This window comes from Phasianus colchicus, chromosome 8, assembly GCF_987193195.1.
Source record: "Phasianus colchicus chromosome 8, bPhaCol1.hap1.1, whole genome shotgun sequence".
NCBI lineage: Eukaryota > Metazoa > Chordata > Aves > Galliformes > Phasianidae > Phasianus > Phasianus colchicus.
The window spans coordinates 32,552,533-32,579,612 of NC_143443.1; the positions used below are offsets into that span (position 1 = coordinate 32,552,533).

A 27,080-nucleotide genomic window follows, 5' to 3' on the forward strand; every position below is an offset into this window, starting at 1 on the left:
CATCTCCCCTCAGATATTCTGATTTAGCAGTTCAGTAAGCACCAACGTACAAACAGAACCTTGCAATTTCATTTCCAAGTATTCCAAGATTGGAAGCTCTTTAAAATCATTATTTGTGTTCTTTAAAGCCATTTTTATTTAAAGACATTGATTTTTTTTTCCCACCCTTTTTATTGTTTATTTTTAAGAGTCATCTAAAAGGATGATGATGAAATGAATTAAAGGTGTTTGCTTGACAAGCAGGCCTCCGTCACACACATTTCTACAGATCACCTCGGGTCAGCCAACAAACATACTTTAAAATCCACGTGTTCAGAAAGACAGAATGGTCTTATGAATGATTTCGATGCACTCTCTGATTTCATCCTCCTTAATGACCAGTGGTGGGGCCAGCCGGATGATATCACCATGTGTGGGTTTGGCCAGGAGCCCGTTGTCACGCAGCCGCAGACACACCTTCCAGGCATCATAGTCTGCAGTTAAAGGAAAGGCATTTACACTGAGGCAGAAAAAGGGGCACAATTGTAGCTTGCAGTACAGAGGGACAGACTGTAAATCGTTTGCCATCTAGCAGTGAGAAGATGAAATAGCAGGTGTTCCTTCTCTGCAGCAGTTTGTCACTTCTATTGATGACCAAAAATAATAATAATTGTCAGTTCTGGCTTTTAAGCCATTTTCTCATGTACTTCAAGGTGTTTATCTCTAGAAACTTGCTCTCAACCACCAAATCTTCTCCTTTCTTATGCCTTCCTGTACTCATTGTGATCACCTACCCACCCTGGAACAAACAACCTCAACTAATCTTCCATATTCTGACAGAAAGAGCTTTCCAGATATGGCCAGTTTTCTTCAGGTGAAGGGTCAGCAGGGTGTCTGTGGGGTGCTAGGTTCACCATCAGGCCTGAGCAATATTCAAGTCATTGAATTTTATTTCCTTACCTTTGGTTTCCCGAATTACAATTGCATTTAAAAGTCCTCTTCCTCTGACACATGTTACAATGTCAGATGGTGTCTTCATGAGCTCATTTCTTAGTATGTTACCCATTATTTCTGCATTTTTAACCAGGCCTTCCTCTTCAATTACCTAAAGGAAAGTCAGATCTACAATCAACTGAAAGGCACTGCATTTGTTTTAGTTGCCTATTCTAGCATGGCACATAATGATGTTACAATTGCTGAGACACAAAAGCTGATTAATCCAAAGTGTCAATGCAAAGGCAGCACATCCAAGCCAATTAATGTTAAGTCTTCACTCTTTCCTGTTTACAAGAAACAGCCTCGTAATTTTTTGATTTTTTTTTTTTAAGGAAAAAGAAAAATAAAACAAGTTAAAGGGAAATCTCCACAGAGCCAACTTGTGAGTTTGCCCAAGACTGGGCAATGATGAGGCTGTTTGAGTGACTTGCATTAAATGTGGTCATCATGCAGTCAGCAAGTGTTTAAAATGTGGAATATGAACAATATATCTTACCAGCTTCTGTTCAAGCTCCAGTGGCATCTGCATGTTAGCAAGCTCACAGAAGCACTACTGTAGTAACTGCACCATTTTAAAAAATCTCAGTGAAATTAGTGAAACCATTTATGAATGTACATAAGCACCTAGAAACATGCCCTAGATCAATTTTATTTTGTCATTTAAATTGTTAAGACAACAAAATACACAGAAATTAGGATACATTTACAGCTAAGACTTCAGATTTTGTTTTGTGATACAGTGCAGTTAATCACTGCCAATCATTCACCTCTACTTATAGATAGATTTCTACCTGAGCACAGCCAATAATGTTACTTAAGTGAAGATTATATCAACATGACACCCTTCTTCCTTCGTAATCCCAGTCTTTACTGAAATACACAAACCTCCAATGCTGCCAGTGCAACACGACAAGCTAGGGGATTTCCTCCATATGTAGATCCATGTTCACCAGGCTTAATAGTCAGCATAACTTCATCATCACATAATACTGCTGAGACCTAGAATAGAAAGGTCAGCTAATTCATTTATGTATATATTTAGAACAGTAAAACTTAAACCTCTCTGAAGCCAACTTTTCCTCAGGGCTCAGGAAAGGATCATTTTCATCCTATAGCAATATATTACATTCACATTCCAGCTCTGTGCAAAGGAGGGTATATCTGACTATCACATAACAGCTTAATCCTTTTAAATATGCTTAGTTGTACTGGTAACATCTAACTACAGCTGAGAGGCATTTTTCCAAAATGAACATTGTTTCTAGAGTTTTAAAACACTGTTTTGCTGATTTCTGAGCTGTTAAACAACTCAAGGAAGGTTGAAGCTTCCAGCCTAATCAGCAAGAAATGAAGTCACTCCAGGAGGACAAACTCGGTCATGTGTGCATGGCAGACAAGTGAACCATGTCACTTGTTCAGCAAAATGTTTTGTTTTTCTTTATAGATATGTTATTAACATTAATATAGTTTTTTTCCCCCCCGTTTTAGGAAATTACTTAAGAAATTCATTATAGCAAGACTGAGATCAACTGCTCTCCAGGGAACATATAAAGAGACTAACTGGTAATGCCAGAATGAAATGCTGGCTACTGGACACTTATTTTCCTGATTTTATCAAACTGAAGAAAACAGATCTAGATTAAACTGATTCAGATAATCAGCAAGGACCAAAACACCTACAAAGATGTCTGGGCTGAGGAGTGGCCAGCAGGGAGAGGGAGCTGATTGTCCCCCTCTGCTCAGCTCTTGTGAGGCCCCATCTGGAGTATGTCATCCAGACCTGGGGCCTCCAGCACAAGAAAGATGCTGAGCTCTTGGAGGGGGTTCAGAGGAGGACCACTAAGATGATCAGAGGGCTGGAACATCTCTCCTAAGAAGAAAGGTTGTGGGAACTGGGTTTGTTTAGCTTGGAGAAGAGAAGGCTCCAGGGAGATCTCACAGTGGCCTTCCAATACTCGAAGGGAGAGTATAAACAGGAGGGAAGTTACAAATGCTTATTCAAGGAACGGATATTTTTTGTTACTCACAGGATATAAGCCACCAGAAAGTGCCTTTCCAAGAAGAATTATATCAGGTCTCACATTTTCATGGTCAACAGCTAGCATTTTCCCTGTTCTGGCTAATCCAGTCTGTATTTCATCAGCAATAAACAGAACCTTCACAGAGATAAAAAGGAAAAAAAATCCACAGTAACAGAGAATGACTTTTCACACCCATTCTTACTTGAAACAATCTAGCAAAGCTGCACAGAAGCCAGTGAAAGACTTTCCAGTTGTGTTACAATGTACACCCTTCCTGCAGCTTCCCTGAGCCTCCTGGAGAGGCACATACCCTCTGAGATATCACACAACTCAGAAGTGCTATTTCTCACCGACAACTTTAGCATAAAAATCCTCTTCTACAAGAAGAATTCTTTGAATTCTATCAGAACAAAGACTGCTGTTATAATGAATTCCTTACGTTGTGCTTTGTGCAGAGGTCCCGTACTCCTGTAAGGTAACCTTTGTCAGGAACAATCACACCTGCTTCACCTTGAATTGGTTCAACCATGAAAGCTGCTACGTTGGGATCCTGAAGTGCCCGCTGTGAAAATGGTGTGTATAGGAAAGAGGTCAAATTTACAAATGTGGAGATAAACACGTGTAGAAAAGCCTAGCTGAAACTCTGAGTTTTAATCCCAAATGATGACAGCAGTAATCATGTCAGGCTGTCACCCAAGTTCCAAAACAGAAGCCTATGTCACTATTTGACTCAAAACATCAGCTGGTGTGTTTGCTCAGGGAATTAGAAACCTCAGAAATTGCAAAGCCAGACAAGCAGATTATGGGATCAGTTCACGAATTACATCAGAAACACATTCAGTTCTGCATTAGCCCATGCAAGACAAACAATTACTCAATGCTTTCCCAGTTCACCTCAAGCAGAAATGAACAGAGCCTCTGCAGAGCAAATCTGTCATCTTAAAGCAAAGTCCACAGCTACATTCTTGCACTATCAAGCTCAACAAGGTTTAGAACTTGCAGTAATTTGAGTGAATCACCAGCCTAGCATGGTTTTAAAGATGCTGTAAAACTGGCAAAACTCACAAACAACTGCAGTGAATTCTAGTCCTCCAGTCATTGAAGAATCGATAACATTTTTGAAAAAAGTAATTCAAGATAACAATTTCTGAATCCAAGTCCAACTTTGGAATATATTTTGCCTTGTGAACATCTAACATAAATTCCCTTACAGTTTATTTGCTGTTCTTTATTTATACCTTGAACATCTAAGCAAGAAGGAAACGAAACAGATCTTCTGGTTTCCCTTCTACTCTTAAATCAAAACTGAAAATCAAAACCAAAGTTTTCCTACAGGTAATTATAGCATTTATGTTTCTTATATGTGTCTAAATATATACTTCTTAATGCGTGCATTTCAAATTGCAAACCTAATTTTCCTACCTTGCTGTTTACTTAAGAGACGCTATAAAATATTTTCACATACCTCGAGAGCTGGGAGGTCATTGTATGGGATTAATTCAAAACCTGGCATAAAGGGTCCAAATCCATCATAACTGGAGGGGTCTGTAGAACTTGAGATAGCAGACATTGTTCTGCCCCAGAAGTTGCCAGCTAAATAAGAAGAAAAATATACATATACATTTAGTTGACAAAATTACAATGCACTTTCACTTAAGACAGCTGACAATTCATCTACAACCAAAAAAAAGCAAATGTGAGTTATTTTAATTAAACTGAAACAGTCAAAAAATAAAACCAATGAAACCCTGCATCTTTACAACCAAAGAGCAGTTAAAAGAGCGCAAAGGATGAATGCAGCTTCCAGTTGGCTTCAGGCTGCCATTAGGCAATTTCTGACAACTAAAGAGGCTAAGTAGTACAAATAATCTCTGCTTTATATATTCAACTGCTGTTTATAAAGTGTTATAAACCACTTCATTAACCATGGTTTCCTTCCTGGACTTAAGTTCAATGTTGTATCCTTCTTGCAAGGGCTGACACTACCAGCAGCTCCTGGCAGAGCACATCTACCCTCATTACTTCCTGCTATGCCCACCTCAAGGGAGAAGATCTGAAATCAATTTATCCCAGGAATTATATTTATATCTCCTGCTTTTGCAATCGTTCCTGTTCAGATCAAGCGTCTCTTAAAGGAGACTTAAGAAACAGTTTATAATTCACTGTTAACTATTTAAGTCTAAAATCAAAAAGCCAGAAAAAAAACCAATATTGTGCTAACAGAACATATTTAAGGCTGAACTTCACAACTCAAAAGGAGGCACTTGGAGAATGTAAACGTTCTGCAAACACTACTGTAGCCACAACAGTAGTTTTTAATCAAAATCATCACCTGCAGATACATGAGTGCAATGTAACCTGTTGAGATTTTAGCTCAAACTAGGAAAACATCAAAGGTCAGATTTTACAGACCTTCAGATTAGCTAACTGAGAGGAAAAAGAAAGGAACATTAAGAATACCATGGTGTAATCACTGCAGTAAACTGTAGTTATAGGAGAGAGTGTTACAGCCAGTGTCTAGAACTGTCTGCTTCCTGAATCAATAGCTCAGCTCAGGTCATGCATTTAACATACCTGCAAAAATAATCTTTGCTTTGTATTTTGGAACTCCTTTCACAGTGTATGCCCACTTGCGAGCCAACTTACAGGCAGTTTCTCCAGCTTCCACTCCTAAAACATAAAGTGGTACCAGTGTCATACTTGTACAGGAGACAGGTCATTGATGCAGTACCAAATGCATCAGTGCAGGCCCAAACTCATGGGCAAGAAATAAAGTAGAAGTACTCCCTTTTTTTTTTTTTTTTTTACCTGTATTCATTGGAAGAACTTTGTTGTAGTTGAACATTTTGGTGACAAACTCCTCATATTCACCAAGCACATCATTATAGAATGCTCTAGATGTAAGGGTCAGTTTTTCAGATTGAGCTTTCAGAGCGTTCACAATCTTTGGGTGACAGTGGCCTTGATTAACAGCACTGTAAGCACTCAAAAAGTCAAAATACTTTCTGCCTTCGACATCCCACACATAAACACCTAGAAAAACAAAGTTACTGTAAATAAATAAGAGATAATAAATGAATTAAGCTAGGAGTTGCAATGCAACCCGGTCAGGCACAAATGGTACTTTTGCTATTTCCTGGAGAACTCAGGTACGACCACAAGAGGCACTCTAACTGGAAAACAAACAATGGATGAAGAGACTGAGCAAAAAGGTGGTACAGAATAAAGAGCCAATGAGGAATCAAGAAAAAAAGTTTCCCCATATAAAGCTACTATTCCACTGAGTTATTAAATAGCATGAGAAATAAGTTATTAAATAGCAAGCCTCCCCTCCAAGTCCATAGCGATTCAGAATTTAACCCACAGAGGAAGACAAGCCCCTTAAATAAAGTGAAAAGTCAGAGTACATTTCAATGAAGCAGTAATGCTGGAGCAGTAAGCAGGGACTCAATCAAGATTCAATACAGCTTTCCATGTTCACACTGACAACCTTCACTCAAGGTAACAGAAGAAACACAGGTGCTCGAAACTTTCTTACTGAGTAATATTGATATAAGCAAATCATCAGATCTCTATTTCAATAAACCATTTTAGATATCATTTTACCATGACATCAAAAGTCATCGTAAGGCCTCATCAAGCACTATGATTAAAAATTAGCTGTCTTTTTCAGGTCAATTACTCAATGCACCCCTCACTCACCCTGCCAACAACCCAAGCAACAATCAAAAAACAGACTGAAAGTTCTGAAATTGCTTAGGCCAAAGTCATTGCACACACACATCCCGTCTACACTGCCCAAGGAAATCAAATTAGAATACCTTTTCCCCTCTCCAGAGCAACAGGCAGTGGGTGATAATTGTGGGCACCATATTTCGCCTCACGCTCGAAAATGTAATCAGAAGATGGAGGTCCTTGAATAGTTTTTTTGGTAGCAACTGAGGTAGCAGAGTTCAGTGAAGTATGAACACCTCTGCAGAGAGCAGCAAGGCTCTGGGAGCGGATTAGCTTGGAAAACATGGTTGACTGCAGGTATGTCGTAATTGATCTGGAGGAAAAAAAAAAATTAAGTTAATAATTAGCACTGACAGTACTTCAGAATAAACATATGACGTGATTAAAGTGGTTTTACTGCCAGGAATACAGGTTTCTCAACTCTTCTGCATTTCAACCAAGAAATCTCCTATAACAGCACTGACTTCAGCTCAGGTTTGGGTTGGTTTTTTGTTTTTTTTTTTCCTATTTTAATATACACTCAGTGTCTATTTTAATACAGTAAGAAAACTATGCAACTCTGGAAATGTATGAGCTAGCTGCACAATTTTACCTATAGCAGCACTCTTTTCCTTTGTGTCTTAACTTGTGACTAAATTTACAAGTATAAGCTACAATTTGTAGAGCAGGGAAATGACCAGAAACTTAAGATTTATATGACTGATGTATCTTAGGAAACAAACATAGCAGTTTTACCTAAACTGAGGGCAGAAGTAAACCTTCTCAGATTCACGTTTTCCAATGAAATGTAAATTGTTTCCACAGTTCTACAACAGCACCTCCAAATTGTGGTGAAGTGCTAAGAAGCACCTGACACACACCACTGAGACAGCACAAAAAGAATACTTTGCAGGAAGGTTCTGTATCATTTCATTCAAGGAGCAGCTTGAACACATAAAAGACCAAAGAGTCTGTGAAGGGCTAGAAGGAGCAAAGGATTATTCCACGTATGTCATGTTCTTGCATAAGAGAGAGAAGAGGTTTCACATGACTAATCACAGCCTACAAGATACCAAATTTTTAGTCTAGATCTCAGCAAAAATTCCTATATCATACTTGGTTGAAAACATAAAAATCAAGTGAGCACTCATGTTTCCTCCATGGCTTCACCCCAGACAATGCAAAGATATGTAACGGGCTCAGAGAAGAGAAAAGAAGCAGTTGAAGAGTGGCAGCAGACTCTGGGGACAGCAGACAACCATCAAAGCAAAGGTGATCACTTCAGCAAGACCACAACCTGTCAGAGCTGAGGAAGGCAGTTGTGCACATCACACTTTCAAACTGGCAGGGGTAGTATAGCCCACAGTGAAGATCATAACAAGCACCCTGATTATCCAACACAGCCTCCTTTGTAACAGACTCCATAACAAACTAACGAGATTTCTAAGTAACATCAATACCGGTGCACTCCCTAACAATGAAAGCACACAGCAAAACCTAACCAAAAGAGATATATTAAATATTAAAAAGGAGCACGTGGAGATAGTTTACACAAGCAGACTGTTGTTTCAGGTTGCCTGCAGAGACAGAAATATTAAGTCACAGATTTATTCAAAGTTTATTTTGGTAAAAATAATTCACCCTGGATGCGTCAACTTAAACAGGCACTGTTTTTTCAGCAGTATCCTCTAATATTACACTGCTGCTTCTCACTTCCCAGCAAAGCCAGAACATTTTCCAGTTTTTCTGGACCATTCGAGTCTCTGGGAAGAGTCAGCAGTCTCTGATCCAGCAGGGATCAGCTGCTCCTCAGCCCAGGCATTTTACCAGCTACCTCCAGTCCTGTTAAGTATTAGCTATTGGTGTTAATACTTCAAGACCATAATCACACATTGAGAAGAAGAAAAAAAATATATTTCTACATCCAAGATTTTGGTGAGAAGCTTAGCTCAGCAGCACCACTCAGGACTACAACCAGCTGAGTTCCCTCAAGGCCATTGGTCTGCACCACCCTGCCCCTGACACACCTCCATGGCACAGCAGCTAATTCCCTTGATAAGCTGCTCTAGTTCGGGATGTTTTCCAGACACAGCTAAAAAGAAAGCTGTAAGGAAACGAAGCTCTCATCTGCCTCGTAACAGAGATTTGCCTTGCTGCATGCAGACTGCCAGTTGGAGGTGGTTCTTCTACTTCTTTCCAGGCAGAAAACCTTCATCAGAAATTTCTCACAGAGCTGTTTGGAGAAGCAGCCTTCAAACTATGGCACAAATCATTTCACAGAATCACAGAATGGCCAGGATTGGAAGGGACCTCAAGGATCATAAGCCTCCAACCCCCCTGCTGCATGCAGGGCCACCAACCTCCATATCTAATACCAGCCCAGGGCCCCATCCAACCTGGCCTTGAACACCTCCAGGGATGGACGGGGCATCCACAGCCTCTCTGGGCAGCTGTTGCAGCACCTCACCACTCTCATAGTAAAGAACTTCCCCCTGACATCCAGCTTAAATCTTCAACTATCTTGAACGTCAAACCATTTCCCCTTGTCCTGCTGTTATTAACCCTTTCAAACAGTTGATTGCCCTCCTGTTTACAAACTGGAACGTAAGGCAGAGCAAAACCGAGAACACAGCTTGCAGCTGGAGCAAAATAATAATAATAATAATAAAATAAAGCCGTTAGTGCTGATCAGCGAGGTAAGATTGAAGGAAACGCCGGGAAGGGCAGGGCACGGTTGCGTTCGATTGTGAGGAAGACAGAAACACCAGCACGCCCTGCATCACACGCCACACCGAGGGCAAAAAGACGTTGCATCAGAACAACACCTGCTCGCAGCCGCACACACACGGAAGAGGAACGGCCAGGATGAAGGAAGGCACCGCCATAGCGGGCACCGAGGGCGGCCCTCAGCACGCCGGGCAGGCCGCGGCCCCGCTCCCCGCCTCACCCAACAGCCCCTCGCCGCCCCGCCGGTGCCCAGAGTGAGGCGATGCCTGAGGATGAGCGGCGGGCTGCGCGATACGGGCTGCGCGATACCTGCTGCTGCTGCTGCTGCCGCCGCCGCTGCTGCTGCTCGGCCCGGAGCCCGCGGCGAAGAGGCGGAGGCCGCCCGCGGCAGCTGTCACCGCGCCTCGCCGCCCAGCGTCACACCCTACCCGCCCGCCGCTGATTGGCTCCCGTTCGCCGCCGCACCCTACTCCCTCGCCTCCTACTGGTCGAACGGCGAGAACTCCCTTCGTTCAACCAATCAGAGCGCGACGCCGGCACAACCCCTCAGCAAGCCCCGCCCACTGCCAGCTCCTCTCGGGGCGGCGTCGCTCCGCCCGGAGCTCCGTTCTGTTGTCCCGGCGGCGGTGCGAGAATCCGCTGATCCCGCCCGCACCGCGTGCCCTCCCGCCCCACGTCACCCCAGGGCGCAGCCAGAACGTCTGGGCTTTCGCAATGGCCCGGAGATACGCTTAATACGCACGCATTGTCCCGACGAGCCCGTTGGTGCTGGGAAGGAGTTTGGTGGGTTTTTTTCCCCCACGGAGAAATCACGATATAGCAGGATCGACAGTACACAGAAACAGCCCAGTATCGTGGGATCTTGTCACATCTCACCAAACAGGCAGAACTCACGCAGATACAGAGCAATGCCCTCGGAGGAAATGTTCCCACAGCGGGGCAGGCGATCCCGTGCTCCCCATAAGCACTGACAGCTACAGCCAGCCTCAGCAAGAGTGCCTCTGCCTGCCGCCACAGCTGTATGCATAAATCACAGAATGGCTTGGGTTGGAAGGAGCCTCCAGGATCATGAATCTCCAACCCCCTGCTGCAGGCAGGGCCACCAACCTCCATATCTAATACCAGCCCAGGCTGCCCAGGGCCCCATCCAACCTGGCCTTGAACACTTCCAGGGATGGACGTGGCATCCACAGCCTCTCTGGGCAGCTGTTCCAGCACCTCACCACTCTCTCTGTAAAGAATTTCCCCCTGACGTCCAACCTAAATCTCCCCTCCCTCAACTTAAAACCATTTCCCCTCGTCCTGCAGTTATCTACCCTTTCCAAGAGTTGATTCCCCTCCTGTTTGTAGGCTCCCTTTAGGTACTGAAATGCTGCAATGATTCACCCCGCAGCCTTCTTTTCTCCAGGCTGAACAAGCCCAGCTCTTTCAGCCTGTCCTCATAGGGGAGGTGCTCCAGTCCCCTGATCATCTTTCTGGCCCTCCTCTGGACCCTCTCCAACAGCTCCCTGTCAAAAAAATCACTGATGCAAAAAGGTTGTGCCGTTGGTGCCAGATCGCAAAATGCATTTCACAATCGCAGCTGCTGAAGGAACACATCACTACGCCCTGCCAAGCTGCTCTTTAAAACTGGGAACAGTCTAGCTATTCTAACACAACGTATGATGATTTTTATGTAGAACACCTACAGCTTTGAGGTTGAAAAGAAAAGCGGTGCAGCAATTATATTTTGTTCATCTCTGGTGTAAAGAAAAAAAAAAGGCATGAATCCAGCCTCACTCCCCAGATAGCAATGGTCACATTCAGCAAACACTACACATTCCTGTCTGAAATGCAGAGACTCACAAACAAACAACCCTGAAGCAAGAAAGGCCTCGCTTCCTTATGGATTTTACAAAGCCAGATAGAAGGCGGAAAAAAAAAAAAAAAGACTTATGTGCATAAGTGCAGATATAACACAGAATGCTTACATGCTAAATGCAAATGTTCTTGGTTTTTTGAAGCTGGCATGGGTTGTTCTTGAGATAAAAACCATACAAGTATAAAGTAACCCTCAACTGGATTGTATGTGTTTAACATCCAGGAGGGTGAATTCAAACCCCCACAGTGCATAGGCTTGATGGCAGTTTGTGTTGGAGCACTGCAGTTCTGCCGTGAATCTCTTTCTTTCCTCCTTTATTTTAGGCACTCATAATTGAGACACTGAAAAATACCCATTTTTCTTCTATAAATTTTATCATGTTGATATTTCTCACAGCAGCAGCTGTTCCCATAGGTCTTCAAACAGTTGCTGTCAGCTAGATGTAGTATTCCATGTAATTAAAAATAATAAAAAAAAAAAAAGCAACAGAAGCTTACTGAGTACTGTTTAGTTACCTTCAGGTACCTAAAAGACTCCACACGATATAACCAAAACCCTCAAAAAAATAGAAGACATGAAATTTTCACATTTTTCAATAATTTGCCCTACAGAAAAGATGAAAATCTTGACCTACTTGAGGAAGGAGGTTATTATATTCATTCTGCTTCTCCAGAAAATACTGTTTGACATATATGTAAACCACAAAGTTATATGAAGAAACAAGTTAAGTCATGCCAGTCATTAGGAGTAATTCTGCAGCTCTCTCTCCGGCAGAATTGCTCATTGAAGTCATTGGGAATTAGGCATGTGAAGAGGCTGAGGAATTGCATCCCACTTATTACCATTATTTTCTTCCACTGAGGTAGGGCCAACATTCTTGTACCCTTGAACTACTTCTGGCTCCCACACGGGTGAGGCTGCACAAACTCTCCAGGTGGAAGGTGCTGCCCATGGGAAGAACTAGTGGAATGATAGCTTTCCACTCCATTCTTTGGTGGTGGCCATGGTAGTACATCACTTGGCTCAGAGGACGTGTAACCATAGAGCACAACCAAGGCCAGTCAGCAGGCTGGGCTTGGAGTCCTATCAAGTCATGAGGCTCAAGGAGTAAGTTCATAATTAGCTAAAACTAATAGATGTCTACAGTGCTAACAGGCACAGTCCCACCCATCTTCTTAACTCTAGGAAGCCACAAAGGTAGGCTTCACACCTTTTTTCATTTACTGTAAGATAGCAATGAATACATGAGTGATTTCAAGAATTTTTCTACATGTACACTTAAATCTTTCACTTTCATCAGTAAGATTTGAAATCCATATTAATTTGAGAGATCCTGGTATACAAAATTACTTCCTACAGCCCATGGTTGTGTTGTCCTGGTTGTTTACTGACAGCAGGACTCTACACTAAGACATTTCTTGCGGGACCAGAAAGTTCAGTCTTTCCCGCAGCAAACTAATAGATTATATGTTGTAGCATGTCAGAACACAGAAACAACAGATCACAACTCATGCAAAACACATTTGCCTTTCAAGTTCAGTTAGAGGTTTTCTTTCTTAGTTCATGCCTTTCAAGGTAATTTAGAAAAACATAGCACTACCCCATCAAAATTGGTGCTGTTTCATCAGGTAGATGTCCCCTAATTCAGCTTAAAGCACCATGAGTGAACCTTGGAGATGATAGTCCCACTGCAAGATGAACCCTGAGCTACAGTCTATACAGAGCTTTCCCATTTGTTGTATTTTAAAAAGATTCCAATGATAATTTCTTAGATGACAACATGCATTACTAAATTATAGAATCAATATAGTCATTGTCTTCTATTAGGCATTTTTTCATATGCTTGAACTTATATTCAGTTATTTTCCCTTGCAACTTCTTGATGCTTACGTCCAGAGCCTTCCACAAAGGAGATGTGATGTTATTTGTATGTGAAACCTAGGCTTAAGGGTGAATGATAAACTCAGCTACTTCTAGAATTTGTAGGTAATCACATGTATGACCCAAATGTAAGATCTATGAGTACAGCAAGTGGGCAGGAATCTGAGAGCCCACAAGACAAATGGCATTTCCTGGCACAAAAAAAAAAAAAGGAGAAAAAAATAAAACAAAATCCAAAGAATATCAAAGCAAGACTAAGCTACTTTGAATTTCAGGCTTCCAAGTGCCTCACATGAGCTTGCTTCCTTCTTGTACCAAAGTATTTTGATCCTGATCCCACAAACCTTCTGAACTTCCACCAACTTCACTCTTGGATTGTATCATGACAGTGACTTCTGGAAAAGACATTCTGAAAATTGCTTAACCTGCTCTAAGACATTCAAAAACCTAACCAAGCTGGCAACTGTAACTGCTGTAGGAACACACGTCCACGTAGCTGTGTAAAAAGAATGAACACCTTGTCATTTAGGCTTATTTCAGAACTGAGTCCTGAACAACTGGTTTCACTTTATCTCAGGAGCTTGGAAGCTCTCCTCAAAATTCTACCCCCGCACAACTCCACAGGGCCCTGCCACTCATGTGCTTGACATTGCCACAGCAGCAATTGCCAGTCTCTCCAAGCAGTGAGCTGCTCAGCATTGCTGCATGCTGGCACTGGGCAGTGCACATAATGCCTCGTGCCAGCAGACTTTAACTCAGTCTCCTTGCCTTACAGGGAGAGATTAGTGAAGTATCACACTGCATCACTGCCACTTGTCCCAACTTCTAGCTCACTTGCTCCCAAGCTCCTCCTTTCAGGACCTTAAACCAGCCTGAAACCTTCTAGAGTGCCAGATAATTCAGAAAGCCTAAAGGTTTTCCTGTTACAAAGAAGGGGCAAAGCAACTTGGAAAGCAGAGCATTTAGCCCATTCTTTTCTCTCTGCAGCTCATTTTTTCTCCACACCACTGCTCTTCTCTACCAGTTTCAGTGAAATGCAGCACCTCCTGAGCTTTTTGTGCTTTTCAGTGTATTTGAGTGGGACGGACTGACAAGAGCTGTCAGCCAGTGACTGTGCACAAACATGGACCAAGAGGTGTCAACGTGGTGCTGGGACACAGGGGTGACTTTACCTGAGAGGACAAGAGTTCACCTTTTCTGACTCATAGTGTGCTGGGCAACATGCTTGAGGAACCTGATGCAGAACCCAATGTCCTGTAAGGTTCCTATTTCACAAAGCCTATGCATCTTTGTACATACTCTCATTTTGAAAAAAAGAAATAAAAATCACTACTTCTTTAAATAATAGCACTAGAACAAGTTTTCTGATAAGAGCTACCACGATAGACCAGTAGCGTGACTTTCAGAGGAGTAAAGTATTTTATTTGTATTGGATTTGTACACAGATATGATGCCTTTGAAAGTATTTCAGTGTATCAGAGAGGTGAAAAAGCCTGAATGCCACTGAAGCCCTCTGTAGTGTTAGGACATGCCTAAGCCACATGAAATACCACGTTTTTTAATTACAATTCATCACATGGTTTTATAAGGAGAAGAAAATATGATGATTAACTTGGGAAAGAAGCTGGCTTCGGAGCTCCTCAGTATTTAAGGAGGAAAATACAGGAGAAATTAAGGTTAATATCTGTGCTACAGTAGTAAGCAAATAGCAAAGGCTGTGGTGCCGTGTGCTGCAGGAATCACAGAACCATAGAACAGACCCAGGAGCCAAGCTGCAAGATGATACATGGGATGCAAAGAGAAATCTGTCACACACAGCTTGTAAATTTGGGACGCACATATTATTTCCCAGAAACTTTTACTCAACAGGTGACCAGCTATCAGTCCCACAGCGTGAGCTCTCTGTGCCAAGAAATTGCCATAAAAGTCTGCTCAAGGTGACTTTAGCTGATATGGGATCATCACAGAAAACAAAAATGTGTTCAGGTCTACTTATGCAAGAGTCCTGTTATCAATTGCTCTTCAGAAGGATTTCACCCACCAAATATTTTGCTAGACGTCTGGTTTGCCTGCAAGCTCTAAAGCTTCTGGAATCAGACTTTAATTGTGTTCCTGCCCAGTATATGAGGCCAAAGCAATGCTGCTTGACCTCTCCTGACCCATCTGGACACTTTGCAGGCTGATGATAGATCAGCTATGGGTTTTGTGAGGTCTGCAATAAACACAGGCTGCCTCAGCTTTCACTGCTTTCCTGAACATGCTATGGGACAGGCAGGTTGCCAGTTATGGTACCCATGGTTTTACATATAGAACAGCTAAACAAAACAATGGTTTATGAAAGGAGGTAAATAACAAAAAGAGTTTAGCTGTTGGATCAGGAGGACCAAGGCTGAGTTTGCACATTCCACACTGCTGAACCGTGCATCTTGGAGAATAGCATAGAATGAGATTCCCCATATCTGTGAAGGAGGCTCAGCCTTCTTCACTCAAAACAGGCAGAAAAACTCCTGGCAGGAGTCGAGCCTGAAAAGACTGATGGTAACACATCTGGCAGCTGATAAAAGGAACAACCAGAGCCACCTCCCTGTGTATCACCTGCCGCACACCACACAGAAGGGTTCTATGAGGCCTGCCAGGATCCATTGGTCTGCTTGAGCTGGGGAGGAAAAGTCCACATGTGAAGAGCAGGGGTTTGAAATCCATCCTCAGCTCCAAGACCTGCATGTAGAGAGCTAAGCACTCCCTGCACACGTTCCAGTATGTAATAACTTAAGAGAAAGCAAATGAGAAAGAGATAGAGGAGGATAAAACGAAAGAGAAAGAAGGAAGAGACTGCTAAGGAGCAACTATACTTCAGCTAAGTTTCCTAAAGCTTTGTATTGCACAATAAATACTGATTTTCTTCACTAAAAATGCTTGGACACTGGCATTTCAATAGATATATCTTATCTTTTCATTTTCAGTAGGTTTAACTACTGTAATGACGCAATGGGACGGAAAGTACTGCAATAATAACAGGGTAGCAAAGTCTTCAGCTACAGCAAATGAAGACAAACCTAAATACAACAGCTGCAGATGCAAAAATGAAGAAAAAAAAGCTGCTTACCTCCAGAAGGCCTCAGATAGGCAGGAATCTCCAGCAAGAAAGACCTTCACGTCTCCTGCCAGCTCTTAAATGAGGTCTGAGAAGGGGTGGATCCTGGCTCCAGCCCTTCCAGTCACTCAGCTGCACTGCATGCACCTGAGCTGCCCTGGGTTGGTCCTGCCTTCCCACCAGGTGCTCAATCACTGTTTCAACCCAACTTTATGAAATGGTTTGTTTGTTTGCTTGTTTGTTTCCTAAAAGTCCAGTTAAACAACCATTTCCAACATTTCCCTAGCTTTGATCATGGTTGACCCCAGGTACTTTGTTCATTAACAAGTTAAATGATGAAGTTGATTACCAGAGTGCTTTTGTGAGGCTTGGCCCACTGATATTTTTGTTCCCTGTGCAGAGAACGTAAAAAAAACAAGACTTACTTTTTTTTTGGTCCAAAGATGAACATGGTATGAGTCAAAAGTTTTCCTTTATCCACACACAACTTGCACTGCTGAAGCACAGCAGATGCTCTCTTGCTTCCCTATGAAGCACCACATGTTTGCCACGGCAGGAGGAGCATTTCAGGCTGGTGCCCTAGCTGCTATGCAGTGTTCTGGAATAGAAATCAAGATTGTGAGCAAAGCCTTACACGGGGATGCATGACCCAAATATGCCCAGCAGCTGGGCTTGCTCACTGCCCATGCTGTTGTTACAGTCAATATGAGGGGAATGAGATTAGCCACTAACTTTCCTGCTTTCTCTGAAGCATTTTAATTCAAAACTTCTAAATTAACACATAGATGCAATTTTTGCAGTTTACACATGAATCTTACTTGTGATTCCATTTAACATCTATATTCAGCTGTGAGTAAAGTCAATTTTTGTCTACGGTTGATAATATTGCACAACTCCATACTCAGAACTGCTAGAGATAATGGATACTCAGTGGGGCACTTCTAAAAGTGTTACTGGTGTGAATAGCACAATCTGGGCAGTTCGGAGCTCAGCAGCAATTGCTGTTTCCAGGGCTGAGGTTTGAATCACAGCCACAGTAGTGGCCAGTCACAAAGAGAAGCCAAAGGGGTCACCAGCCAAGGGACATGGGACAAGAGGAGGGACACATCAGCGTGAGTGCTTGGCCAGAGCTGAGCCAGGTGTTTTAGCACCTCAGTGCTCTGAGGTCTGCAGTGCCACTGCCATGCACAAGGCGAAGGTGCAAGTGATACACCATAGGAACTGGGATGTATTCTCTGAAATTAAATGTAAAACTTTTTCATCAACCCAGAGCAATAGATATGACTAAACGGGGTCGGGGCAAAGGCTGGCTTTTCTTGCACAGGAATCAAGTGTTCAGATTTCTCATAAAGCTAAAGGCAAAAGCCTTTAAAAGGCTTGCAAACATCAAGATTGCATACCAAGTTATACTGCTGCATTTTTAATTTGTAACTTTCTTTGGTTTTTCTACAATTTACACTCACAAAGGAGGAGAGCTGACCATATCACAAGTGAATAACATATCACAAGCAGAATAACTTCCCCACAAGACCTCAGAGCAGTGCAGGAGAGCAACGGGCCCGTGCTCTGGGAACATCTCAGTGATAGCCAAAGGAAACCCAGAGGGGTGTCTGCACACACAGCAATGTGAGCCCCAAGGAGCAGGCTGCCAGGCCAAGAGGATTTCAGTCTGGTTTCTCCCAGACAGGAGCACAGATGGGATGAGCTGCTGCAACTGTAATTCATATCCAATCAGAGTGAAAATGTTACTGTAATTAACCGACAAGTAAATATATACCAGAGTTATGACTTCCAAAATCATGACCTGAGGCAAACCCTGTGCTTTGTTAACAGCATTACAATAATTGGGAAGACACAGATTGCCTCCTCCTGGGCGTGAGAAGGTAACAGCAGGACCTCGCCTGCACTGAGCCTTTGCAGGGCACCTCGGCTCAAGAAACCTAAAAATCCCACAGAGGAATGCAAACACCACTCTGTCTGAGCACAATTAGAAACAATTAAACACAGGGTAACTTAAAAAAAAAAAAAAAAAGAAAAAGAAAAAGAAAAACAGCACAACCTTTTTATTTAGACAAACACAAGAGATAGATAGGATTTATGAGCTCAGATTTTTGGTTGGAGAGCCAACGCGTACTTGAAAGCATCGTGATGTGACCGAGGGGATGCACATGGGTTGTAATAATTTGTGAAGCCACACGAGGCGGATTTATTTTAAACCAATGACTTCCCAGCATTCAGGGAGGGAACAGCCCCCAGCTAAAGTCCCTTTTCATTCCGATGCTCATAACAATGAAGATGAAATATGATTTTCCCTTCTAAGAAATGCTTCAAAAGGCAAAAACAAAACAAAATACAAAAACAAAAAAACCCCACCAAAACGCATTTTTTCTCTGTTACAGAAAATAGGTCTCTGCATGCGGGAAATTCTGTGTTTTCCTTGTTTTCTACCACAAATGGCCCATTCTTAAAGAAATGAATACTGCAATCATTTTCTCTGATTTACGTTTTCGATTCTGCCTCATTTGGCACCAACGCTGTTGTTCCAAGAACAACCGTTCTCTGCAAAAGGAATGATCTTTGGACGACTCATCTAAAAGCTTTGAAGTCAATGGGGATGAAGTGAAATGCAAGGCAGAGGGGCGATGCATATTAGCAGCAATCAAATACTTTCCCACTGCCTGAGCGGACCCCGTGCACATCACCTGATGGCACAGAAGAGAGAACTCTTAGCAGGTAACCGAGCTTATATCTGAAATCTGATATAAATGAGTCATGCACCAGTCCCCGGAGCAGCAGCAAAAGTCGTGGACGTCTCTGTGTGTGAGCATCCCTGGAGATCGGACTGGCTGTGTGTGGTCAGCAGCACCCGGACAGCAGCAGTGGGAACAAAGTGTCACAGCTCCAGGCTCCCCGGGTCTGAGGCGTGTGCTGGCAAGCCAGACGGCAACGAGGAACGTTGGAAAGAGAAACTTGGAGAAGAATTAGAGTCAGGCATGTGTAAAGAGGGTTATTCTCTCCATCTCCAACGCCTATAATTACATATCAAACGTGCTAATAAAATCCAGTGGTTACAGCATGTGGGTATTTTTTCTCTTTGTCGAAGCAAGCCGGAGAAGAAAAACCCGATTCCTCACCCTCGGGAGCGCTGGGACAGACCCGGGGCGGGCTCTCAGAGATGCGGGGCGTAGAAGGGCCCGAGGTACGCGGGCCCCAAGAAGGGAGCGAAGGGTCCGCCGCCGGGGCCGCCCAGTGGGAAGGGAGAGGCGGCCGGGAAGAGAGCGCTGGCGGCGGCGTACGGGGGGAAAGTCTGCCCGGGCAGCGCTGCGGGGCGCGGCGGGCTGGGGGAACAGCGGGCGGCGGCGGGGGGAGCGGAGGCGGCCGCTCCGTCGGCTCCGGGATGCTGCTTCTTCCACTTGGTGCGGCGGTTCTGGAACCAGATTTTCACCTGCGTCTCAGTGAGGCTGAGGGAGAGCGCCAGGTTGAGGCGTTCGCACACCGACAGGTACCGGGTGGCGCGGAATTTGTTCTCCAAAGCCACCAGCTGCTCGTAGGTGAAAGCCGTCCGCGCTCGCCGCGGTTTGGCGCAGCTCGCCTCGGCCCGACGCCGCCGGCCGCCTCGCGGCGAGCCCGGCTCCTCCTGCCCCGGGGCTGCGGAGCACGAAGAGGAGCCGGCGCCGGCCGCTGGCTGCCCCTCCTCGACCGCTGCCTCCGCGCAGCTCTCCGCCGGGGTGCGCGCATCTATGGGAGAGGGCGGCGAGGTCAGGGGGCACTGCGGAGCAGCTCCGAGTCCCCCCCGACCCTACCCTGCAAGGAGCCGTTCCCTCCGCGTCCCTCCCCGGGCCGATATTTAACGGTCGTTAAATAAAAGGAGAAAGAAATCCGCCCGGCAAGCCCCCGCCACGGCGGCTCATTTACGGGGAGGTGTGGATATGGATTTCTTACCAATTAAAAAAGAAGTTATTAAAGTCCCCTTCTGAAGCGAAATAAATCCCCTCCCCCCCCCCCTCCCTATCTCCGTGCTAATGGAGTTTCAGATTTGCGAGGGCCGGATCGATAGATGTCATCTATTAAAGGTAAGTTTTAATCGAACAATATTAGGATCAGGCCGGGGGAAGGAGGTTTGAAGTGGGTACCTGCAAGCTGTGGGCAGGAGATAGGCGGGAGTCAGTAATAGGATATCGATCAATGGGAGCTAAGGCATCCTCCGGTGGGGACGGGCTGAGCAATTATCCAGCCGGCTGTCCCGGTTGCGGGGGGGCGGGCAGCGGGCAGGGATCGGCATCGGGACCGGGACCCCCTCCCTGCCCGGGGAAGGGTGGCCCAGGGACGCTTCCAGTTGGGGCCGGGCGACGTCGTGGTGCGCTCGGGGCGCAGCCGGAGGATTGCCCTGGTGGGGACTTCTCTATCTTCGAAACTCGAAAGGGGCTGCATCCCACTCGCCCCCCGCCTCGCCTCCCTCCCGACGGACGGCGGCCCACAGCCCGACCCCCCCTGCAGTTGTCCGGACTCGGGGGATGTTCCCCGGCTGCCGGCACCTGCTCGCCCCGCCAGCGCCGAACAGAGAAACTCGAACGCGTTCCTACCATCCGCCTCTAGTTTATTCCTCTCGCTCTCGTGCTGAGCAGCGCCTTTTCCTACTTCAACTCTCGCCAAACTTTTTTCCTGCTCTCCCGAGCGGCAGGCGCTGCCCCCGCTCCCCGCGGCCGTTTCGCTTCTCCGGGTGAATTTCTGAGGATCCAGGATGTCTAGGATGGAGAAGGAGATCTTATGCTGCTGGACGGGGGCCGCCTTGGCCCCACCGTCCGGGCATTCCAGCATCCCCCGCTCCGCGCTGCCGGAGAGCCGCGGGTGCCAGCGCTGGGCCGGGGCCGGGCGGAGGGCAGCGCTACCGCGGAGCCTCCGCCGCCGCCGCCTCCTCGCGGAACCTCCGCCTGGGCGCCGGAGACGCGGAGTGAGCGGCGGGGAGGAGGAGAGCGGGCGGCGGGGTGGGGGTAGAGGAGGGGGCAGAGCAGCCATTGGCACGCGGCCCCGCGCCCTCCCCGCGCTCCGCTCCGCGGGGGCGCAGCCGGCGCCGCCCCCCACCATCATCGCCGCCCCGCGGTGCGGCCCGGGGGGATCCACGCGTGGTTGCTCCCGGGTGAGCCTTGCGGTGAGGAGCGCAGAGGCTCGGTGCGCTGCCTCTGCCCAGCGGCCTTTGTTTTGGGTGTAAAATTGAGCTTTGGTCCTTAATGAGCATCTTCGCAAATTAGCATCTTCGCGTTTTCGGTTAGTTTGGGGTCAGCTCAAGGTCTGGGTAGTTCAAGGGCTGGCTCTGGAGTGTGCATCAGTCCCATTTCACAGGTGGAGAAATTGAGGTACACCCATGCTGGACACCTGCCCCACCGAGCAGCCCTTGACTAAGCCCTACCACCTGGCATGGAAGTGCCCCATCACCTCTTATCCTTATAGAAGAGGTAAGGTGATCAACAACAGGCCAGGTCTCTCCACCCTGCTCCACTCTTCTGACCTTTATTTAAAACTTCCTAGCAACATAGTGCTGTACTTCTGCAGCTTTTGAGGAGGATGCTGTCCCCTCCCCTTAGCAGTTCTGCATTTTGTTGGTGCTGCACATCAGGGTGAGGTATAGACAAAGACTTTGTGCAGCAGGAAAGGCAGTGCTCACACTCTCTGCTTGTCTGTGGGAATCTGACTAAGTAAAAATAAGGCACTGCTCGATGGTAACAGGTGCTGCAGAATAGGAATAAAGAAGATGGAGTTGGGATTTCTTTTTGTACTGCAAAGGCACAGGTCTTAAGATAATAAGGAGCTGGAAGATGAGATAAAGATGTGCGGGGAGACATGATTACAAGTAATTTCTTTAGTCAATTATGTGGTAGCAGCACCTGAGAGTCTGTTTGGCACTGGGCTCTGGTATGGGATACCATACACATTCAGAAGAGAAGTTATCTCTGTCCTGGACAGTTCATGCACTGAAGCTGCAGAGAAGTGAAGCTTAGTTTCATGGGTGCATCCTGCATGAAAATGACTCTGGGTTGAGGTGGAAAGCACCCTGCTGGGTGCTGCTCAGTGCTTCTCATGTGTCAAAGTGATAAAGTTGCCTGAGGTGCAAAAGGAGAGGGAAAAGTTCCCCATTTCTGGATAGCGTAGGACCAGAGTGAGGTCAGATAATGGAAATGAGTATGAAATATTCTTGCATATCCTGTAAGTATGTAAGTATGGTTTTGAACAAGACTCTTCTTGTTTGTCACGATACCAGTTTCAAAGTACCTGGAAAAACCATAGGTATGATGATCTGGTAAATGTATTACTTACTGTATTTTAAGGATCATAGAACCACAGAATGGCCTGGGTTGAAAAGGACCACAATGCTCATCCAGTTCCAACCCCTTGCTATGTGCAGGGTCACCAAACAGCAGACCAGGCTGCCCAGAGCCACATCCAACCTGGCCTTGAATGCCTTCAGGGATGGGGCATCCTGTTAGCCTTAGCAGCTCTGGAGATGTTTCATTTTTGGAAGAAAAAAACTGACCTGATTTATAGTGAGAATATAAATATTTCTGAGTTATTGCAACTGCAGAAGCTTAAAAGGTAAATTGTAGTGCTGGGATTAATTTGTGGGCTAGCAGACATCTTCAAATATGATCAGGTTAGCACGTGCATGGCGGCTGACCTACAAACAGACATGCCCATGGAAGGGACACACAAAAAGCACGCGTTCATGGATTGGTTTTAGCAGCCTGTTTGAAGTTGGTTTGCTTTCCAGTTCAAGCATTAAAATTCAGCCTGAGTGCTGTCTTTAAATTGCTTTGATGCTGGGTGGGTTTCAACCCTGACCTGTCCTGACGGCAGTGATGGCTGTAACAAGCTGCGGATCAATATTCATAGCGGGTGTCCTGGGCTGATAACACTATCCAAGACAATGTTCGCTATCAGCGTAGACAGCTGAGATATTGCGCCATTAGTGATGTTGTTTTAAATAACCTGATCCATTTCTGGGTCTATTTAGTGAATTTCACAGTTTAGATAATATCTTTAAGGAGAAGCCAAAGGCTGTTCCAGACGCGGCGATGCAAATCAATGCTGCCAAGGCTCCTCTGCTTTCCTTAAAACAAAGTGGACTGTGGTACCAGAACAGCTTGTGATGCGTTCTGTGAGCCACAGTCTGCTATCAATAATATTAGCAATAAGGCAGCCTTTCGACTATATCGAGAGAGAAACCAGAGCTATCTGTAACACCGCTGATAAAATCTTCTCTGTGAGGGGACACAACAGAGGGGACCAGTTCAGTTTTTTATATGACGAGGCAATTATTTTTCTTGGAGCACGTGTGAGGAGGTGACACAGAGGCAGTGTTTGGGGCAGGTGAGGCCACACAGCCATCACAAGGCTGGAAAGGGTCCCTTGGACCAACACAGCCATCCCCATAGCAGAGGGTCCCAGCGAACCAGGCCCACGCTCCTATTTGCATGGATGTTTGGAGATGTTTGGAACCCGTGGTCTGCAGAGCGAACCTTCAGTATTGCACCCAATTCTGTGTCTGGGTTCTGTTCTCTGTGCTCTAGGAGCCGCGTGTGAGGACGAATTGCACGAGGGGGAGACGCGGAGTGGGTCAGCAGGCAGACCCATAGCAGAGCCCAGGCATTTCTCCTGACAGCGTGGGACGCTCAGAGCTGACAGAAGCAGCACAACTGGGAGAAAACCACACGCATCCCTGCTGTTTGTAACATCCATCCCCTGCTCCCTTCAGGCCGCCTCGCCGCGCTCAGACTCCATTTCCCAGCAGCCCCCGGGGCAGCGAGGCGGTGCCGACATGGCGGCCTGGGCACGGGCGGTGCGGGGGCTGTTGCTGGACATCAGTGGGGTGCTGTACGACAGCGGCGGGGAGGGCGGCGGGGTGCCCATCGCCGGCTCGGCTGAAGCTGTGCAGAGGTACGTGAGGCCCTGCTCCCAGCCTGACCCCACGCAGTGTGGGGTGGTGGGGGCTGGGGGCCAGCAGGGCTGTGGGTCGCAATGAGGTGAATGCTGGGGGTGCTGGGCGGGGGGCTGCGTGCCCTTTGCGTTGATGAGATGTAGGTGGTGCAAAGGGCTGCTGGGCAGGCAGTGGCTTCATTCAGCTAATTAACTCGGGGAACTGGTCGGTGTGTCCCTTGGCCCCTGGGGGCCAAGTGGCTCTGGGCTCTATTTATTTCAAGGTAAATATTGACTCTGTGTTTTCTGTACACAAGGTTGCAGTGTGTTGTCTCGCTTTTCTGTAGTTGGGATGCAGATCTGGGATTCAGAATAGACCCTAGGAGGAAAAGATTACAGTAAAATAAAAGCTTTTATTTCTCCTCAGGTATAGAGCAGCCTGTTTGCTGAGGGCAGAGGCAGGTGCTGCTGGGTGCGACCTCTGCCAGGATTAAACTTCCCTGGCTTCCCTTCTCATCTCACCCAAATCCTCCTGATGACATTATTTCCCTGCTGAAGCTGTGGCTGACAGTCAGTTTGCCCATGAAGGAGCAGCTCCTGCTCTCCATCTTCCAGGATAAGACATCCTATCACCTTCCTGCGACAGCACTGTCACATCTCCTTGACTGGCATTTTCTGATTACTTTGCCTGGGCTCCCAGCTGCTCTGGCAATTCCCTTCCCCAGGCGGAAGAATCATAGAATCATTAAAATTGGAAAAAACCACTAAGATCTCCAAGCTCAACCCCAGCCCACCCCACTGTGCCCACTGCCCACATTCCTCAGTGCCACATCCCCATGGCTTTGGAACACCTCCAGGGATGGTGACCCCTGGAGGTCATACTCCCTGGGCAGCTGTGCCACTGCATCACTGCTCTTTCAGAGAAGAAATTGTCCCTGACATCCAACCTGAACTTCTCCTGGTGCAGCTTGAGTCCATTACCTCTCATCCTGGTGGCTGCAGGAGATGGTCAAAGCCAGGTGTTCTGCTGAGACAGAGGAAGGACACACATGCCTGCCGTCAGAGCCACAGATTAATTTTGCTTTATTTTCTGTATCATCTGTAGCCTCCTTTATCTTGAAGAGAAATTGCTTGATTCCTTCTGCCAGAATTTTTTTGCATGGCTGTGACAAAATGATTTTGTTCTCCTGTGGTTTGTTGCCCCTTTGGTAAATTGGGGGATTTATTCCTTTGTTTCTTTAGAAGTGCTTCAGGGGCTTCTCTCTTATGCTGAGTTTGTGCAGGGTAGCCCTGATCGTAGCTGAGGCATTCAGGCATGGCCATAGTAAACATAAATAACAACAACCATATAATTACTGTCTGCAAGCAGATCATTTCCTTATAAACCAGGACATATTAATAATATCTGCATCACAGTTCCCCAGATGTTTTTGACATATTGTTTGTTTTCCCTAGGTTTTTAAACTTTATTTTCCATCAGGTTGCAGACTGTTATTTAATAACTCTGTCACTGCATTTGCTGAAACCTCCCGTATGGAGGCAACATACACTGCAGTTTAACTTACGGCAATGCCAGAAATACGCTGCTGAAACAACAGGAAAGCTCTGGCCTTAGGCTAAATGCAAGATATTAATGGCTTTCTCTTGAAATGCTGGAAGTATCTGGGCCTCTGTTTCTCGTTAGGCATTTCCGCATCTCAGCAGCTAATTTGACCTGATGCTGAGGGGGCTTCGGGGCATCTTTGAGGAAGGTTTGGAGATGCTGGGAGAGCTGAGCTGAGTTGGACAGGGTGTGGTGAGAAGGGTTGGGGCTCAGGATGGGGACAGTGTGGTGCCTCTGTGTGCAGCACTTTGCCCACTGCCCTGCATGGAGACACCCGGATCCAAGCACCACACTCACTCACTTCATAAGGAGTGTGCTAAGAACAGGGAGGCAAGTTTCGATATACTTGGTCTGCTAGATGTGTCAACAAGAGGTTCTGTCTATGGCAGTTGGAGACAACACAAATGACCACTGAAAGGCATCAGGAAGCAAAAAGAAAAAGCATGTTTTGTTCAGGTCGTTCAGTGTAAGTGGGTAAGAATGATCATTTTCTGTGGGTAAAGTCAAGTAGCCTTATTTATCAGCCTATTAGGTTGGTAATTGTTCTAGCTCACACCACTTAAAATCCTTATTCACTCATTATCCTATTACGAGTTGATCATTAATATTAGTGTCTGTGTCACAATACGGCTCAGTGGTTTCATGCAGATGGATTAAAGCAAAAAGTGTCTCTTTTCTAATTAATTCATTTTTGTATCGATTAAGAAGTCATAAATGCAGAAAGCTAAGAACTTTATAGCTAATTCTTTTTGATACAATCTTTTGCAAAGAGATGTATCTAAAATTTCTCAGCTCACATATGTATTTTAAAAGTCCACTACGATTCTCAAACACCATTCTGATGATTCATACCATGGATATGAACTCTCACAAAGTGGTGGCTGATCTGTTGTCTTCCTGCATCATCTCCCACACCACTGCAGCAATTAACTTCATGTAACAATATATACCACACACCAACAAAAAACATAAGTAAATCTTTTCATTTGCTGTTGTGAAGTCATTTCAGCTCCTCTATTAGCTGCGTGATTTTTCTTGTTTTCAGCAAAATTCTGCTCTGCAGTTATTTCAGTTAGCACTTGAGAGAGTAGCAGTGTAATTTTTGCCAGCAGAATTCAGTCTGCTTTATGTTTGTAATGGCTGCAGGGGTTCAGTTTTCTCATTTGTTTTTGGTTTTAGCTTTCAGTATAGTCAGATGGAGTAGAACAGAACACCAAAGAAGCTGATGTGCTGGGAAATGCACTGACCAGGATGGCACACATTTGTACTTTAGAGATTCACCCAAGGAATGACTGT

The 27,080-nt window shown here is 45.5% G+C and overlaps 3 protein-coding genes across 13 annotated transcripts in view; 1 reads left to right on the top strand and 2 right to left on the bottom strand.

Annotated features, from left to right (window-relative positions):
* Nucleotides 1–213: 213 nt before the first annotated feature.
* Nucleotides 214–16,812, bottom strand: OAT (ornithine aminotransferase). 4 transcript variants are annotated; one of them, XM_031597341.2, is made up of 10 exons: nucleotides 16,699–16,812; nucleotides 6,818–7,044; nucleotides 5,805–6,029; nucleotides 5,571–5,666; nucleotides 4,462–4,589; nucleotides 3,436–3,558; nucleotides 3,003–3,131; nucleotides 1,861–1,974; nucleotides 940–1,084; nucleotides 214–473 (listed from the first exon to the last, which is right to left on the bottom strand). In XM_031597341.2, exons 1-10 carry the CDS (start codon nucleotides 16,722–16,724, stop codon nucleotides 313–315), a joined length of 1,374 nt encoding a protein of 457 aa, XP_031453201.1. In that variant the 5' UTR covers nucleotides 16,725–16,812; the 3' UTR covers nucleotides 214–312. The 4 variants fall into 4 exon arrangements, with proteins under 4 accessions (XP_031453201.1, XP_031453202.1, XP_090001757.1 ...); XM_031597342.2 differs by lacking the exon at nucleotides 16,699–16,812 and adding an exon at nucleotides 16,286–16,373; XM_090145631.1 differs by lacking the exon at nucleotides 16,699–16,812 and adding an exon at nucleotides 9,747–9,854.
* Nucleotides 16,813–19,327: 2,515 nt separating this feature from the next.
* NKX1-2 (NK1 homeobox 2) lies at nucleotides 19,328–21,289 on the bottom strand. The gene is made up of 2 exons (XM_031597344.2): nucleotides 20,857–21,289; nucleotides 19,328–20,011 (listed from the first exon to the last, which is right to left on the bottom strand). The coding sequence occupies exons 1-2, from the start codon at nucleotides 21,287–21,289 to the stop codon at nucleotides 19,443–19,445; spliced, it is 1,002 nt and encodes a 333-aa protein (XP_031453204.2). The 3' UTR covers nucleotides 19,328–19,442.
* A 2,546-nt stretch (nucleotides 21,290–23,835) lies between these two features.
* LHPP (phospholysine phosphohistidine inorganic pyrophosphate phosphatase) overlaps nucleotides 23,836–27,080 on the top strand; it is a 67,700-nt gene continuing 64,455 nt past the window's right edge. For 2 of the 8 annotated variants that reach the window (XM_090145636.1, XM_090145635.1), the window contains exon 1: nucleotides 23,841–24,202. In XM_090145636.1, the coding sequence (XP_090001762.1) occupies nucleotides 24,084–24,202 (119 nt within the window). In that variant the 5' untranslated portion in view covers nucleotides 23,841–24,083. Of the gene's footprint in view, nucleotides 24,203–27,080 lie in introns of all 8 variants that reach the window. The other 6 variants (XM_090145638.1, XM_090145637.1, XM_090145634.1 and 3 more) reach the window with 5 other exon arrangements.

Excerpts from the sequence above, each read along its gene's own strand:
- OAT (XM_031597341.2), bottom strand. The coding sequence starts at position 16,724 with ATGTTCATCTTTGGACCAAAAAAAAA. Across the intron at positions 3,559-4,461 it reads ATGACCTCCCAGCTCTCGAG|CGGGCACTTCAGGATCCCAA; the intron begins GTATGTGAAAAT and ends CCATTTTCACAG. Across the intron at positions 1,085-1,860 it reads TTGCACTGGCAGCATTGGAG|GTAATTGAAGAGGAAGGCCT; the intron begins GTTTGTGTATTT and ends ACTTTCCTTTAG.
- NKX1-2 (XM_031597344.2), bottom strand. The coding sequence starts at position 21,289 with ATGGCTGCTCTGCCCCCTCCTCTACCCCCACCCCGCCGCCCGCTCTCC. Across the intron at positions 20,012-20,856 it reads GAATAAACTAGAGGCGGATG|ATGCGCGCACCCCGGCGGAG; the intron begins GTAGGAACGCGT and ends CCTCTCCCATAG.